The following is a 16,955-nucleotide window of genomic DNA, read 5'->3' as shown; positions in this document are numbered from 1 at the left end:
TGATTTTGTATGATTTTGTGGTATATTTAAATCTTTAATTTCTTTCCATTTATTATGATAATTTCTTAATGGTTTATTATAATGTTCAAATCCTAATTTATTCATTGCTAACATTATATCATCAGCATTTAATGTTTTTCTACGTTCTATATTACATAAATCTGATGCCTAAAAATATTTTTTAATCCAATTAATTCAATTTAATTATATTTATATTTATATTCAGTTAATTTAATTAAATTTAATTTAATTTAATTAATTTATTGATTAATTAGTATTAGTGATATATAATTGAATACTTCACTTGATATGAAGAAAATGAATTCAGTAACACAATCTCTAATCATATCTTTAGCTTGTTTAGCGATTTTAGCAGTATTTGGTAATACACTTTTCATAAGTCTACCAATATTAGCAATTGGTAATGATCTAAAAAATAAATATTAATTATATTAAATTACGTATCATTTTCAAAACATTTAGTCATTGGTGTTATAAAATCATAATCATATTTACCAAATATATCATTACAAGTATTTATAATAATATCGTCATTACAAGTATTTATTATTATATCATCATTACATGAATTTATAATAATATCTTCATTACACGAGTTAACAATATTACAATTATTTGATATATCATTACATGAATTTACAATATTACAATTATTTGTTAAATTATTAAATTCATTTGTTATATTATTACAATTATTTGTTATATTATTACAAGAATTTGATATATCATTACATGTGTTTACAATATTACAATTATTTGATAAATTATTAAAAGAATTAATATCTTTAAAAGAATTTATATCTTTAAAAGAATTTATATCTTTATTAAAAGAATTAATATCTTTATTAAAAGAATTTGTTATATACATATTTTGATTTTTATATAAATTTTTTGATTCCAATTTTATTCCAATTTCTAATAAAAAAAATTATTTCATAAAATTATATAAAATTTATATTCTAAATAAATTTATAAACTACACATTAAATAAAGTATATAATTTATACCTATAAATTGATCATTATAATTTAAATTTTGATTTATTGAATTTATTGAATTTAAATTAGAATTTATTGAATTTATTGAATTTATTGAATTTAAATTAGAATTTATTGAATTCATTGAATTATTTATATTAGAATTTATATTTGTGGAATAAAATTTTGAAATATCATTTCCATTGAAATTTTGAAGTTGATTATTATTTAATTTTATATCATCTAATTTTATATCAGAATTATACATTTGAATAAAATTATAATAAAATAAATATAATTATGTTGACCCAACAAATGATAATATTAATACAAAATTATATATTAATTAATATAAATTAATAAATAATAATATTAATTTTATTTTTTTAAAAAAAATATAATTTATAATTTATAATTTATATTTATTAATTTAATAATTTTTATAAAATAATATTAGTATAGTTAATTTAAATTATATTATATTATTATATATATTTTTAAATTTATTATTTAATTTATTAATTTTAAATTTAATTAATATTATTTATATATTATCCCCCATATTAAAATTATTATTATTCAATTTCTTTGTTATATTTATTTTTTATTAATAATTTACATTTGAATAATAATTTTGAATTAATAAAAATTAAAATAATTTGAATTTTTAAAATTTTGTTATTATGTCTGATATAGAAGATCCATTATATGAATATAAATTACAACAAAAAGAAAATTATGAAGAACATAATTTTACAGTAAATAATTTAATCAACATTTAATTATATTTTTAATTAAATTAATTATTATAATTTATATTAATTTATAGAAGGTTGGAATACAAGTACAAGATGATGTTTATACTACATTAGAACCATCTGAAAGGTATAAATATAATTAACTTTATTTATAATATAATAATAAATAATTGTTTAGGAATTCATTTGGAAACTTTTTTTCAATATTATATTCATCAATTAAAAATAAAATGACAACATTATCGTAATTTAATTATATTAAATTTAATTATTTAATTAATTTTTATTTTAATTATTTGTAGCTAATTGATTGAATTTTATTTTAATTATTTGTAGATAATTGATTTAATTTTATTTTTTTAGTGATTTTTTGGTACTTAATTATTCAACACTTACACCAGCTGAAGCAGCTTCTTCTACAGCATTTTTTGGTGTTGTCTTTTTTGTTATTATTTTCTGTTTCTTATCGCTATTAAATTAAAAAGAAATTTAATTTCTTACAAATTTATATACTAATTTCATTTCCACAAGTTTATATACACAAATTATTTATACACAAGTTTCTATACTTAAAATTACCTATTATACAAAATTACTATATACAGATTAGTATATAGTTAAAATTGCTATACTCAAAATTACTACTAGTATATAGTTAAAATTATTATTACACATTTACACTATATAAATTATAGTGTGTAATTAAAATAAATAATGTTAATAAAATTAATTTTAATAAAAATATTTATAATTTCTATTAGAATAGTGAAATTAGAAAATTTTAATGAAAATTTATGTAATGGAATATCACAAGGAATCTTATCAATTGCTGATGAAGTTAAAATAATTTATTAAAATATTTTTTAGAATTTAAATAATAAAATATTAGTAACAGCTGTTTTAAATAATAATATATTAAAATTATTAAAGTGTGTTAATAAATAATTAAATTAATAAAATAAAATAATATCAATAATATTAATAATATTAATATATAATATAATTTGAATAATTTAGAGGAAATGAAGAATATATGAAGATTAATATAATGAAAATAATACCACCAATAATAATAATACCAAATTCAAATGAATGTTTTAAAATACATTCAGATGATAATGAATTAATACTTTGGTAATATTAAATAATTAATTTATTAAACAATTAATTTATTAAATAATTAATTTATTAAATATAAATTTAAAGAATATTTATTAAATATATTAATATAATATTAATTTTATTTTATTTTTAGTTCATTTAATGAATATTCAAGAAATTCATGGTGGTTACAAATAACAAAACAAATATTATGTAATAATAAAAATGAAATACGTAATGAAATTTATGGTGAATCAACAATAGAAGAACAAGCTAAAGTATATATAATAGTAATTTACACAAATTTTAATACTATTTATAAAATTATTAATTAAAATTATTATTATTTTAAATTTATATTTAAAAATTAAAATTATTAGGATATTGAACATTTAATGAATAAAAATGATAAAAAAGGAATTAATATACATATTGATGGAAATGAATCACAATTACCACAAAGTATACAATATATTAATAAAATTTTTTTTAGTTAAAGTTCATTATAAAAATTAATTCAACACATTAAAATAATTTTTAATAATAATTTTAATTAATAATTTTATAAATATTATTAAATTTTGTTTAAATATTATTAAAATTTGTGTAAAATTTTGTATATTGTAATATTATGTAAATATAAAAAATGAAATCAGGATTTTTAATAACTAATGATCCAAAAATTTCATTATTAAGTGAAAAACCAAAAGAATCTGATAAAACATTAGGAATACGTAAAGTAATATTATTCTATTAATTTAATTTAATAATAATTTTAATTAATAAATAATAATTTTAATTAATAATTTAATAATTGAATTATTATTTAGTATAAATATGAAGATTTTGATTTTGAAAGGAATATTGGTACGGGTAATTTTTCTAATGTTTGGTATGTTACTTTAAAATCAAATCCTACAATATCATATGCTATCAAAATTTATAATATCGTATGTTTCATAAAATTTACATAAATTTACTAATTTCAATATTATTTATAAAAAATTAAATATATTTACATTTATTTACTAATAATTTAAAGAGATTTACAAAAATTAATTAAAATATTTAGTCTAATGTTTGTAATAAGAATTATGAAAATTTTGTTAAACAAGAACGTAATTCATTAATATGTTTAAATACACCAGGACATAAAAATGTTATTCAATTAATTGATACATTTAAAGATAATACAAATTTATATCTAATATATGAATATGGAATGTAATTTATCTTAATTAACCAATTTTATCTTAATTATTATTATTATTAGTGAATTTATTATTATTATTAGTGAATTTATTAATATTAGTAGTAAATTTATTATTTTTGGTGAATTTAATATTATTTTTTAGTGAATTATGGGATTTAATAAAATTTTCTGGTTCAATAATTGATGAATTTGCTTGTTGGTTAATACATCAAATTATTGATGGACTTGAATATATACATTCTAAAAATATTATACATCGTGATCTTAAATGTGAAAATATAATAATTTCACAAAATAATTTAAAAATTATTGATTTTGCTACTTCCAAATTTTCTAACACCAATATCAATACTACTACTGAGGTTACTGGTACTAATGGTACTGGTACAAAGGATACTGAGGATACTACAGTTGTACCAAGCACCGTAACGGAGGAAAATACTAATGAAGATGATGCTGTAACTAATTCTAAGGAGTCTAATACTAATACTACTACTAATAATATTAGGGATAGAAGAAGTAGGAGGATTAGAAGATATGAGAATTATATTGGTACACCGAATTTTATGGATCCAAAAACAATAAGTAATATAGATAATGGATATAAACGTGATATATGGAGTTTAGGTTGTATAATATATCAAATTATAGTAGGAAGACCACCATTTAATGGTTCAACAGAATATTTTATAATTGATCGTGTTAAGAAATTTGATATAATATTTCCAGAAATAAATCCACAAGCTAAAGATTTAATATTATTATTATTAAATGAAGATATTAATATAAATTTTAATGAAATAAGAAATCATCCATTTTTAAAAATACCACAATATAATTGTATTAATTATTGGAAACCATTACGTGAAATTTGTTATAAAATTGGTAATCTAATTTTAAAATTACAAAATAAAGAAATTGATGAAAATAATTTCAATAATAAATTTAATACATATATTCATCAATTAAATAATATTAATATAGAAAATATTAATAATACTGATAATGTGGATGGAGATATGGAAAATATGGAAAATAAGGATATGAATAAGAATATATTGAATAGAATAATAAATTTAATGTATTGGTTTGTTGAACAAACAAATAATGAAATAATTAAAGAAATAAATGAAGCAAATAAATATTTATCTTGATCTTTGTCTCATTTTCCTTCTCTTTCTTTGTAAACGTCTTGTTCTCTTTTTTTTCCACTAAATATTATTAATAATAATAATTTAAAATAATATTTTATTAATAATTTATATAGTATTTTATATATTATTATTAGTATATTATTACTTTCCATCTCATTTTAGCATGAGCTTTTTTATAACGACTAGCACCATGTGACATTTTGTAATTATTATTATCTAAAAAAATATATTAATATTAATAAATACCTTGAAAGAATAATAATAAATAAAATATTAAATTATAGACCCCATTATGTGGATTAAATGAAATAATAATAAAATTTATTGGAATCTTAAAATATAATAAAATAATTATTAAAGAATCTATTAAATTATGAAAATTAATTAATTAATTAATATATAATTAATAAATAAATTTTATAAATTATAAAAAAAATTTTTTTACACATTTTAATATAAATTTATTAATTTAATTAATTTAAATTATTTATTTATTAATTTATTTAAATTATATTTATTATTTATAATAATTATATATATTGTCTAATAACCTTATAAAAATTTATTTTTCCAAATTTTATTTTTTCAAAAATTATTATTTATTTTTATTTTTATTTTTTATTTATTTTTTTATTAATTTATTAAAGATGAATAATTCTGATGATTTATTGGAAGTTATTGATATAACAGATGATATAAAAGATGTTCATGAACAAAATGATATTATTTTATCTGAATCTGAACAACTTATTTATGATCGTCAAATACGTCTTTGGGGTATAAAAGCACAAAAAATGTAATCTCATATATATTAAATTATTAATTAGAATTTAATTAATAGAATAATTTATTCGAATTTTCGTTAATTAATTTTAATTATTCCAATAGTTATTAGATTTGAATTGAAATAATTTTAGAATAATGAATTCTCGTATTTTATTTATAGGAAAAAATGGTATACTTGAAGAATCTATGAAAAATTTACTCTTATCAGGTAATATATACTATAAATTAATATTTTTATTATATATTAATATTAATATTATATATTAATATTTATATTATAAATTAATATATTATTAATAGGAATGAATATAACATTTGTAAATAATCATATAATAACAGAACAAGATATAAAATTAAGTTTTTTTTTAAAAAATGATGATATAGGATTATCTGTAAATTAAATTAATTCTAATTATATAATTTTATTAAATTAAATTAATTCTAATTATTAAATTAAATTAAATTAATTCTAATTATTAGAATTTAATTATTTAATTATAGCATTCAATAAATTTATGTAAAAGAATGTCAAGTATAACATTTAATGAAAAGAGAATAAATGGAATAAATTTGCAACCATTAATTGAAGAAAATGGACAATATAAATTTATAGATCCAAAATTTCTACATACATTTCATGTTCTATGCATCTCTACTACTGATTATCCATTACATAAACTTGTAAAATTCTATCTAACATATTACTATACACTTAATACTACTCCTTAACAACTACCTAATAAGCCTTAGATACCCTTAGACTACTCTTAATTCCTTAATTACCCTTAATACCCTTAGACTACCTTTAGATTACTTAATTACCTTTAGATTACTTAATTACCTTTAGATTACTTAATTACCCTTAATACCCTTAGACTACCTTTAGATTACTTAATTACCTTTAGATTACTTAATTACCTTTAGATTACTGAATTACCTTTAGATTACTTAATTACCTTTAGATTACTGAATGATATTATATATAGGTGAGATTGAATGAAGAATGTAGAGAAATGGGTATAGCATTTTTTGCTACACTTTCATGTGGTATTTATGGTTATTTTTTCACTGATTTAAATAAACATAAAGTGTAACCAATAAATAAATAAATAAATAAATTAAATAAATAATTTAAATTGTAAATATTGAATTGATTGTTTTTTTTAGTTTGGAAATGATGAATAAAAAAGAACAAATAATAATAGAATATCGCAATTTATCATCTGTACTTACAAATGTATTTATATATTAATATATTTTAATATTTTAGCCACAATTTCCTAAAAATTGTGAACCAAATTTAAGATGTTTAATTTCATTAATTACATTAATACAACAAAATTTAACTTTCAATAAACAACAAAATATGAATAATCAACAAGAAAATCTCACTACTGAACTCAATAATGAACAAGAAAATTTGAATAAACGAGGAAATATAAATTTTACTAATGAACAATTAGAATTAATTTCTAAACAATATAATTCTAATATTAATACTATTAAGTATTTTTATCAAATTAAATAAATTAAATAAAATTAAATAAAAATAAATAAAAATAAATAAAATAAAATTTAAATTAATTTAATTAATTTTATTAGAGAAATGATAAAAATGTATGGAATAGAATTTCCTATAACATCAAGTATATTAGGAGGTTATTTAGGTAATAAAATAATAATTTTAATTTTTTTATTAGCATTGGAAATAAGAAAATTTGTTACAAAACAACATGAAACTATTCCTAATTTTTGTCTATTTGATATGTTAAACTCTTCTGTATCTACAACAATGTTATAATATACTATAATTAATATAATATACAATAATTAATATATTATATGTGTAATTAGTATATTATACTGTGTTATATGTATTTTATGTGTAATTATGGTGTATTGTATTAAGTGTAATTAAATATAATTATGTGTAATTGTGTATTAATTGTTTTTTTTATTAAATTTAAATTAATGGATTCTATAATGAATTTTATAATTTAATGAAATTTTATGATTTAATGAATTTCTATAATGAATTTTATAATTTAATGAGATTCTATAATTTAGATAATGTTGTCTATAAAATATTTATATATTCTTTTATTAATTTTATTTAATGTTTCTTCTACAAATATATTTAATCGTAATGTACAATATTTACATATACCTTTGAAATCACAATTTTTCAACAAGTAAACAATTATACAATTATTAAATTATTAAATCATATAATTAATTTATTAAATCATATAATTAATTTATTTTATTGAATTATTTTATTTTATTGATTTATTAATTTAATTGTATAAAAATTTTTTAGAAAATCAAATTTGGAATTACAAAAAATATTATTTATAAATATAAGAAATAAATTAATAAATAATAAATTATATAATTTTGATAAAGATTTTGAAATAAAATTAGAAGAATTATATAATGGTTTAAAAGAGAAGAAATGGTCATTTTCAGATTTACAGAAACAATTAATAGATGAAGGTATAACACTTGATGGTTGTAATAAACCAGATGATGTAATACGTAGAGTAGCAAAATTATCATTACTTGGTAAAGAAAAATTAGAACGTCAATTAGAAGATAATAATCCCGAATTTCAATTAGAATTTAATAATATATTATCAAAAATTAAATCAGAATATAATTCCATTCCTAAAAAAAAGAATTTTATTAATTCTCTAATCAAATTATTACAACAATATAATATTAATATACCTAAAAATTATATTGATGATGATATTATTAATTTAATTTCAAGAATACAATCCAAATATAAATTACAATATAAACTTCCCAAGTATTTATATATCATTTCAATTTATTTATTCAATTTTTTTAACTTAATTAATTTTTCTACTCATTTAGTCAAATTTTCTTCACTTAATTTCTTCATTTAATTTTATTTAAATTTAGGAAATAATTATTTTTTATAAATTGTTTAGATGTAATAATTTTGGTATAAAAACTATTGAAGGATATAAATCTGAAGTTAATTCTATATTTAATATTTATAATAAAATTAAACATGATGATTATTTAAAGGTAAAATTATACACCAAATTATCCAAATTTATCTAATAATTAACACTAATTTATCTAAAATTAACATTAAATTATCTAATAATTATCTTAAATTAACTAATAATTATCTTAAATTAACTAATAATTATCTTAAATTAACTAATAATTAATTGATTATGATTTAGAATAATTTATTGGATGATATAAAGAATGAATTAATAATGTTAAATGTTGATTTTGAAGATTGTAAAACTGATGAAGATTTAATTAATCGTTTATCATATTCAAGAATATTTCCCAAACAAACTAATCAATCTAATGATCAATCTAATAATCAATCCAATGCTCATTCTAATGGTAATAAGAATAATTTGAGTAATAAATTTGTAAGAAGAAAATTTGGAAGAAATTTAAGAAATCCATTAGATACAATTTTTCAATTTCATACACAAGATTTTAATAATTTATCAAATTATTTTCAAAATTTATTCAATCAAGATAATGAATTTTCTAATATAAATGGATTCAATCAAGAAAATGAATTAGAAAATGGTAATTTATTAGGAAATTCGGAAATTTTAGAAAATTCTGATTTGGATATGGAAAATTTAGGAAATACATTATTTAATAATATAGAAGAAGATATGTTAGATGGTATGAATTTTAATGGATTTTCAATATTTAAAGATCTTATATCAATGTTTGGTAATCCAAATTTTTCAAATTTTAATTCAAATTCAAAATTACAATTTAACAAATCAAATTTGAAGTCTGATAACTCTAAAATACAATTTGATGATTCTAAATTTGTTGATAATAAATTTGTTGATTCTAAATTTGATTCGGAAATGAAATTTAAAGATGAAGAAATTAATTATATAGAAACGGATCCTTCACTTATATTATTACAACAAAAAACTAAAGAAACTGGTGATTTCAAATTACAAAATATACTCAATAAAGCTATACAAGTATTCTAATTACAGTATTCTTAAGTAGTAAAGTAGTTAAGTACTTAGGAGTAGTAGCTACCTAGAGTTATTAGGTACCTAGTTATATTAGAGTATATAAGGCCTATTTTAGGTATTTAAGGCTATTAGGTAGTTAAGTACAGTAATTATTCTACTATACACTAGTTGAGGAGTACTACTAGTTTTTCTACTATATACTAGTCTATAGTATTTTAGTAGTAATTAGTAGTATATAGTATATAAGGGTATTGATAATATGAATTAGGATCCAAATTTGAGAGATGTATTAAAAATAGCAATAACAAAAGGATATGAAGAAGCTAAAAATAATTGTAATGGAAATGTTAAAGCTTTATATATTCTAGAAAAATTAAATGACAAACATCTTTGGTCATAATATTTTCCATTTCATATTATTAAACTATTCATATTTTATTAATGAAAATGTTGTTTTTAATTGTGCACCATGATTCCAAATGTTATTTATACCATCAATATGAATTTCTAATTAATTTATTAATATTCTATTAATATTATTAATATTCTATTAATATTATTAATATTCTATTAATATTATTAAATTCTATTAATATTATTAAATTCTATTAATATTTATGAATTTCTAATTTATGAATATTAAATACACATTGTATTAAGAATCCTTATTCCATTAGAATGGAAGAAAATTATACAAAAGGATTTAGTATAAAAAATATATATAATATACTTAATAAGAGAACAGATTCTATAGATTCTCAAATTTCTGTTATTGAATTACAAGAAACTTCTCCTGGAATTTGGGAAACTAATATTTTAATACCATTAAATAATAATACAACTAATTCAAATAATTCAACTAATTCAAATAATTATAATGGAATAGAAAATTTAGGAAATTTAAAATCTATATATAAAAATGGAATAAAGAATTTGGATCAGAATATTTATACTACTGGTAGTACTGGTAGTATTAAATCCATAAATAACAACTTCAATAAAAAAGTAAATTTGGTTAATAAAGTAAATTCTGATAACTCAACTAAACTCCATAATGACTCGGTAAATTTGGATAATCCAAATACAAATTCATTTGTTAGTTTGAATAATTCAAATAGAAATTCATTTGTTAGTTTGAATAATTCAAATACAAATTCATTTGCTAGTATGAAGAAAAAAGAAAATTTGGATAAAAATATATATGATGGAGTATTTATTCCAATATTTGGTCCATATGGTTGTAATTTTCCACCAGATTATAGACTTGTACAATCAAGATATGGACCATCATATCAATGTTCATATCCACAACATAAAGAGAATTTCCCTTTATATATAAATAATCAATTTTTAAAACCTAAAAAACTTGCAAGATGGAATTCTATAGATAAAGATAATTTATATCATTGGGATCCATTCAATTTAAATCAAACATTTCCAAATCCAATTAATTTCAATCCAAATGGAAATTTTAATTCTAATGGCAATTCTAGTTTAAATCGGAATTTCAATTCAAATGGCAATTTTAAGCGTAAAAATAGTCAAAAAAGAGAAATTTTAATTTATCCTCAATAATTTAATAAAATAAACATTATTCATTAAATAATTCATTAATTTATTTAATTTAGTTAAAAAATTAAATGATTAAAATTTTTTGGAATTTTTAAGAATATTTGATTTGAAAATACCAATTTCTAATTCTTCAATACTTTTAATTCTTCCTAATCTCATCTTCAATTCTTTATCTTCCTTTTGTTCCCTCAATGAGGAATTTTCTTCGTTATTTTCTTCATTTTTTTCTTCCTTTTCCACATTTTCTTCATTTTCTTCATTTTTCACATTTATATTATTATTAATAATATTTTGACTACATTGTTCATTTAATTCTTCATTTTGTATCAATGATTCTATATCTTCATTCACTACAGTATCAACTTCAGTATCTTCATTAACCACAGTATCAACTAAATTAACAACTTGTTCAACATCAACTTGAATACTCTCAACTTCATTACCAACTTGTTCAACATTATCAACTTCATTCTCAACTTGTTCAACACTAGAAACGCTATCAATAGTATTAAGAATTGGTATTATTAAAAAATCTTCTAATTCTTTTGTATTATATTTTTTAACCAATTCTTTCTCATCAACTATACTTCCATTAGATCCATTAACTTCAGTAACTCCTTTATTAACTCCAGTAAGAACATTTGATCCATTTATTTGATTGGATCCACTTGATTCATTGGATTGTATTAATTGTAATATATTGTATTTTGATTTAAAATTTTCAATTTCATTTGTAGTATCAAATAATTTCTTTTTTAATAAAATTAAATAATATTTTTTATTTTCATTTTTTAATTTGATTAATTCCTTTTCATGTTCCAAATCATTAATTTTTTCAGTAAAGGAATTTATTTTTATACGTAAAAATATTATACATAATATATAACGTTTAATACGTTCAAAATAAACATATAAATCACCATTAAATGTCAATTTATTAATTCCATATTTCTTCTGATTAAATATCTCCACAAATTTATTACACCAATCATCCTAAAATAATTTTTTTCACCCAAAATACAATTGAATTAGATTAATTAGTTGATAGGATAATTGGGTTAAGTAACTGAATTGGATAGGATAATTAAGATTGGATAATTAGTTTAAGTAATTGGACTAGATTAGATAATTAGATTGGATTAATTAGTTGATTGGATATGTATTACATTATTGGATTTATAATCTTTATATGCATTAAATGATTCTAAAAAGACCTAAAAGATAATTTAAATTTAATATATTTACTTTGAATATTAAAATTTCATCAAATGTTGCTTTGATTTTAACATCAAAATTGAAATCAGTTGGTTTAGGAAATATGAAGAAATGTTTATTAAACAATTGTCTGTTAGTACAGGAATAAAAATAAAAAGTAGCTATAAGACTTGTGAATACTACATTATAAAATACAAATATACCAACTCTATGATATATGTACAATAAACTTTTAATTTCAGGTTTTGGTTCTATTAAGAATTTATTAAATATCATTATTAAGTTATAACGTAAACTTAATAATTCATTTTTAAATTCATCATACTTATATCCAAATGATTCATGTCCTAAATTATTAAGTTACGGTGCTTGGTCAAGCAGTACCCCGTAAGGGATATAACTAACTAGCGAACTAAAGGAACTCCCGTAGGGGTATAACTAGAGTATATAACTACTTAGGTATATAACTAATTACTCTTAAGTATATAACTAAGGAATCCTAAGACTAAGGGAGCCCCTTTCGGGGGCTAAGAGAACCCCTTACGGGGTCATTGCTGTCTGGTGGACCTGACACCGTAACGTACCTATAATTGAAGAAATTATTAATAATAATATAAATTGATAAAATAATATTCTTAAATTTTTATAATCTAAATTAATTGTTCTTTTAATACTTGTCATATTTTCATTAAAAGTAGAATATTCTTTTGGTAGACTAATAATTATATAAACAATTGTTAGAACAAGACAAATGAATATTATTACAGTTACAACTTTTCTTATAAATATAAACTTCAAAATTGACAATATAAATTTATTCAATATTTCACCTTCCAATGCTCCTAATTATTACGTTACGGTGCTTGGTCAAGCAGTACCCCCGTAGGGGGTCTATATAACTAACTAGGTCCATATAAGGGGTATAACTAACTACTCCTAAGTGTATATAACTAATAATGGTAATTGGATCTGCTTGAGCAAGCACCGTAACGTAACACCGTAATGGAATAACATACCTTTCATAATATTAATATTAAGATTAATAATATATAAAAGTTTAGGAATAATAAAAAAGAAAAAAACACCAAAAGAAAAGTTAATAATAAAGAGAAAAATAATAATTGAAGCTTTTAATTTTGATTTATCTTTTCCACCAGTAAATATAAGAGCTGCCAACAATATAATACAATTGAAAAATATCAAAATGCCCAAATATTTATTCTGTTTAAGTCCAAATGTTATTATTCTTAAATTCTTTAATGTCGTTTTTTTACCAATTTTTATCTATAATATTTATTTATTCCGTTACGGTGCTTGGTCAAACGGTACCCCGTAAGGGTATATAACTAACCAACTAACTACCTAACGGTAGAACTAACTAATAAAGGTATATAACTAGGATAACTAACTACTAGTGATAACTACTCCAGTATATAACTAGTGTACTACTGCCCGTGGACCTGACACCGTAACGGGATACCTCAGCTGTTGTAATTTGATCTATATTTTCAAATATAAATAATAATTTAATATTAATTTTAGATAAATCTTTAGTATTGTCTTCATTTAATAATTTATATTCAGAAGAAGTTTCCAAATCCTTAAATAAAATCAATGAATTTTTAAATGTCACATTCTTAAGAAATGATTCAATCCATTTATTTAATACTTCAATTGTTGTTATTAAACTTATATCATCAATTATTACTTTCTTATTCTATTAAATTATACATTATATACTTAGAACTACCTAATAACTACTTAACTACTTAATACCGTTAACTACAATAGTTAACTATTGGTACTGTGGAATAAATAAAAGAATTATAATACATTTTTAATAATTTTAAAAGTGATAATGGAATTTTGATTATTAAAATCTTCAATATTAAAAACGTTCATATCAACATGAAATGAATTTGACATTGCATTATTAATTTCATTAGTAGAATTAAAATAATTAATATTTTTAAAACAAACTATTAACGATATTAGGAATAAAATAAGATAAATAAACATTAGATATGGTCTAAAATTCTTTTTTCTTCTTTGATGGAAATCTGAATATTCTTGTATTGATTCCGTTTCTATCTTCAATACATCAAATTCTTCCAACTATTTTATATTATCAAATATTACAAATTACCTTTATATCTTCTATATATTTATTAATATTACATTACGGTGCTTGGTCAAACGGTACCCCCGTAAGGGGTTCTATATAACTAACTAACTAACCCTGTAATGGGTAACTAATCCCCGCAGGGGTATAACTAGGTAAATAACTAGGATAACTAAGGTAACTACTACTACTAGTGTTTGGTGTACCAGTCACAGTAACGAACCTTTAAAATTCTTATTGATAATTTGTTGATAATTTTGAAAAATATAACATTGTAAAATGGGAACCCAAATGAACCAATTAATAATATTAACAATAATATTATGATTAAAAATTGATAATAAAATGGAAATCAACGTAATTAAAGTCTTAAACTGATAAGAAAACAACAAATGCATTTCATTATATTTCCCAAGTTCCTTTGCTTGATAAAAATAATATAATATCAATACAATTAATATACAAATTGAACTTAATTTTCCAATATATTTCTTATACAAACTTATATTATCAACTATATATATATTAAATTAAATTAACTAAACCCCGGAGGGGGAGCTAAATATGGTAGGTGTATAACTAAGCCCTTTTCAGGGGTAACTAAGTAGTGGTTATTGGAGCTGCTGGAGCAAGCACCGTAACGGGGAAATAACTAAATATAAAAATACATTGTATAAAAAATAATTTTGAAGCAATAATAGAAAGAAAAAAAAAGAGAAAAAAGAAAATAAGAAAAATGATTTTAGATCTTCGAATCAAAAGTAAAAATATTAAAAATATTCCAGAAAGTATTAATGATATATAAAAATATTTCCTTTCTTCAATATTAACATTTATTTCATTATTTATTTCCCATATATTCACTTCATTTAATTTTATATTCATTATCGATTCTATATATAATATTATTTTAATCCAATAATTAACAGTATCTAAGGGGTATCTGAGGGCGGTTTAGGGGTAATTAAGGGTATCTCAGAGGTATCTAAGAGTAATTTAGTTAGTTAAGACTATTAAGGCTAATTAAGCCTATTGAAGCTATATAAGCCACTCTATGGTTATTAGGGTTATTAAGAGTATATTAGAGTACTTAAGGCTATTACCTGCAGTAGTTTTAAGATTATTATTTAATAATTTAAGTATAAATTTAACATTTCCTTTAAGTTTAATATCAATTGATTCATTATTATACAATTCTAAAAGATTAAAAGTATCTAAAAATTATGAAAAAATATTATTAATACCAGTGGATGTAATAATGTTAGCTTCAGTTAGAGTATAATCTCTTGGAATTTTCCATTCTGACACATCAGATATTAATTCCGTATAAAATTTATTCAAACTCTTAGATTCATTCTCAATTAGTTTATATGAACTATTATGAGATAAAAGTGTTAATATTGATTTTCTAGCATCATATTTAACATCTGTCATATTTCCAAGATTAAATATAACTCCAAGAAGTATTAATGCGATTATTATTATTATTATTTTAATACTATATTTATTAAATCTTAACTTCATATTGATAAATTTATTATTTTATCGGATGAATTTATGAGATTTATTAGATGAATTTATGAGTTTTTAAAGATGAATTTATGATTTAATGGGAATGTGTAAATATAAATCCCAAATTTGGGAAAAATAAAATAAAAAAATTAAATGTGTAATTACATTTTAGAAAATTAGATAATTTCATTTCATTTAATCATTTAATAAAATTAATAAAATTATAAAATAAAATAATTTAATAAAATTAATAAAAATAAATTAATGATTACACTACAAATTAATATTAAATTTTATTAATTGATATAAAAATATATAAAAATAATTTCTATTAAAATTATTATTGAATTTAATTTTAGATTTATTTAATTACAGAGTTTGAAAATTTACACTATAAACATTGTGGAAACATTTGATAAAATAATATGTTACCTTATTTAGACAAGCTTAAAGGATTTTTTTGCAAAAAAGAAGTTTGCGATACGAAAACTAATTCTAATCAAGTTTCTAAAACTGGAAA

At 19.0% G+C, this 16,955-nt stretch overlaps 5 protein-coding genes across 5 annotated transcripts, besides 17 other annotated features; 3 read left to right on the top strand and 2 right to left on the bottom strand.

Moving 5' to 3' along the window:
• Positions 1–1,266, bottom strand: TA18475 (Histone-like transcription factor, putative; the record flags this gene model as incomplete). The annotated part of the gene is made up of 4 exons (XM_950423.1): positions 1–168; positions 300–429; positions 462–936; positions 1,029–1,266. Coding segments are annotated over 4 exons (1,011 nt in total), but the record flags the coding sequence as incomplete, so codon positions are not given.
• Positions 1,267–1,681: 415 nt separating this feature from the next.
• On the top strand, positions 1,682–5,224 carry TA18470 (serine/threonine-protein kinase, putative; the record flags this gene model as incomplete). Its single annotated transcript, XM_950422.1, has 13 exons — positions 1,682–1,756; positions 1,828–1,883; positions 1,935–2,000; positions 2,120–2,187; positions 2,523–2,593; positions 2,624–2,685; positions 2,774–2,890; positions 3,012–3,147; positions 3,238–3,319; positions 3,514–3,596; positions 3,688–3,807; positions 3,930–4,081; positions 4,213–5,224. 13 exons carry the CDS (start codon positions 1,682–1,684, stop codon positions 5,222–5,224), a joined length of 2,100 nt encoding a protein of 699 aa, XP_955515.1.
• A 647-nt stretch (positions 5,225–5,871) lies between these two features.
• On the top strand, positions 5,872–10,414 carry TA18460 (uncharacterized protein; the record flags this gene model as incomplete). The annotated part of the gene is made up of 14 exons (XM_950421.1): positions 5,872–6,020; positions 6,142–6,218; positions 6,311–6,402; positions 6,512–6,691; positions 6,997–7,100; positions 7,178–7,247; positions 7,281–7,516; positions 7,613–7,790; positions 8,078–8,202; positions 8,331–8,822; positions 8,968–9,067; positions 9,232–9,598; positions 9,629–10,017; positions 10,283–10,414. The coding sequence occupies 14 exons, from the start codon at positions 5,872–5,874 to the stop codon at positions 10,412–10,414; spliced, it is 2,691 nt and encodes an 896-aa protein (XP_955514.1).
• Positions 7,647–7,715: a sequence feature (2 probable transmembrane helices predicted for TA18460 by TMHMM2.0 at aa 315-337 and 358-380).
• Positions 7,776–7,790: a sequence feature (2 probable transmembrane helices predicted for TA18460 by TMHMM2.0 at aa 315-337 and 358-380).
• Positions 8,078–8,131: a sequence feature (2 probable transmembrane helices predicted for TA18460 by TMHMM2.0 at aa 315-337 and 358-380).
• A 278-nt stretch (positions 10,415–10,692) lies between the features above and the next one.
• TA18455 (uncharacterized protein) lies at positions 10,693–11,589 on the top strand (the record flags this gene model as incomplete). Its single annotated transcript, XM_950420.1, has 1 exon — positions 10,693–11,589. The coding sequence occupies one exon, from the start codon at positions 10,693–10,695 to the stop codon at positions 11,587–11,589; it is 897 nt and encodes a 298-aa protein (XP_955513.1).
• Positions 11,590–11,658: 69 nt separating this feature from the next.
• On the bottom strand, positions 11,659–16,447 carry TA18450 (integral membrane protein, putative; the record flags this gene model as incomplete). The annotated part of the gene is made up of 12 exons (XM_950419.1): positions 11,659–12,579; positions 12,753–12,800; positions 12,832–13,148; positions 13,386–13,643; positions 13,818–14,085; positions 14,240–14,518; positions 14,635–14,916; positions 14,948–14,958; positions 15,147–15,437; positions 15,592–15,816; positions 16,027–16,137; positions 16,168–16,447. The coding sequence occupies 12 exons, from the start codon at positions 16,445–16,447 to the stop codon at positions 11,659–11,661; spliced, it is 3,291 nt and encodes a 1,096-aa protein (XP_955512.1).
• Positions 12,940–13,008: a sequence feature (12 probable transmembrane helices predicted for TA18450 by TMHMM2.0 at aa 10-29, 160-177, 182-204, 216-234, 249-268, 275-297, 338-360, 517-536, 546-568, 602-624, 653-675 and 716-738).
• Positions 13,129–13,148: a sequence feature (12 probable transmembrane helices predicted for TA18450 by TMHMM2.0 at aa 10-29, 160-177, 182-204, 216-234, 249-268, 275-297, 338-360, 517-536, 546-568, 602-624, 653-675 and 716-738).
• Positions 13,386–13,434: a sequence feature (12 probable transmembrane helices predicted for TA18450 by TMHMM2.0 at aa 10-29, 160-177, 182-204, 216-234, 249-268, 275-297, 338-360, 517-536, 546-568, 602-624, 653-675 and 716-738).
• Positions 13,519–13,587: a sequence feature (12 probable transmembrane helices predicted for TA18450 by TMHMM2.0 at aa 10-29, 160-177, 182-204, 216-234, 249-268, 275-297, 338-360, 517-536, 546-568, 602-624, 653-675 and 716-738).
• Positions 13,861–13,929: a sequence feature (12 probable transmembrane helices predicted for TA18450 by TMHMM2.0 at aa 10-29, 160-177, 182-204, 216-234, 249-268, 275-297, 338-360, 517-536, 546-568, 602-624, 653-675 and 716-738).
• Positions 13,957–14,016: a sequence feature (12 probable transmembrane helices predicted for TA18450 by TMHMM2.0 at aa 10-29, 160-177, 182-204, 216-234, 249-268, 275-297, 338-360, 517-536, 546-568, 602-624, 653-675 and 716-738).
• Positions 14,755–14,823: a sequence feature (12 probable transmembrane helices predicted for TA18450 by TMHMM2.0 at aa 10-29, 160-177, 182-204, 216-234, 249-268, 275-297, 338-360, 517-536, 546-568, 602-624, 653-675 and 716-738).
• Positions 15,163–15,231: a sequence feature (12 probable transmembrane helices predicted for TA18450 by TMHMM2.0 at aa 10-29, 160-177, 182-204, 216-234, 249-268, 275-297, 338-360, 517-536, 546-568, 602-624, 653-675 and 716-738).
• Positions 15,250–15,309: a sequence feature (12 probable transmembrane helices predicted for TA18450 by TMHMM2.0 at aa 10-29, 160-177, 182-204, 216-234, 249-268, 275-297, 338-360, 517-536, 546-568, 602-624, 653-675 and 716-738).
• Positions 15,352–15,408: a sequence feature (12 probable transmembrane helices predicted for TA18450 by TMHMM2.0 at aa 10-29, 160-177, 182-204, 216-234, 249-268, 275-297, 338-360, 517-536, 546-568, 602-624, 653-675 and 716-738).
• Positions 15,596–15,664: a sequence feature (12 probable transmembrane helices predicted for TA18450 by TMHMM2.0 at aa 10-29, 160-177, 182-204, 216-234, 249-268, 275-297, 338-360, 517-536, 546-568, 602-624, 653-675 and 716-738).
• Positions 15,677–15,730: a sequence feature (12 probable transmembrane helices predicted for TA18450 by TMHMM2.0 at aa 10-29, 160-177, 182-204, 216-234, 249-268, 275-297, 338-360, 517-536, 546-568, 602-624, 653-675 and 716-738).
• Positions 16,361–16,420: a sequence feature (12 probable transmembrane helices predicted for TA18450 by TMHMM2.0 at aa 10-29, 160-177, 182-204, 216-234, 249-268, 275-297, 338-360, 517-536, 546-568, 602-624, 653-675 and 716-738).
• Positions 16,367–16,447: a sequence feature (Signal anchor predicted for TA18450 by SignalP 2.0 HMM (Signal peptide probability 0.029, signal anchor probability 0.970) with cleavage site probability 0.012 between residues 27 and 28).
• Positions 16,448–16,955: the final 508 nt, after the last annotated feature.

Source organism: Theileria annulata, chromosome 3 (genome assembly GCF_000003225.4).
Source record: "Theileria annulata chromosome 3, complete sequence, *** SEQUENCING IN PROGRESS ***".
Lineage (NCBI taxonomy): Eukaryota > Apicomplexa > Aconoidasida > Piroplasmida > Theileriidae > Theileria > Theileria annulata.
The sequence above is the reverse complement of the archived record's forward strand: the minus strand, read 5'-3'. Positions and strand labels throughout refer to the sequence as shown.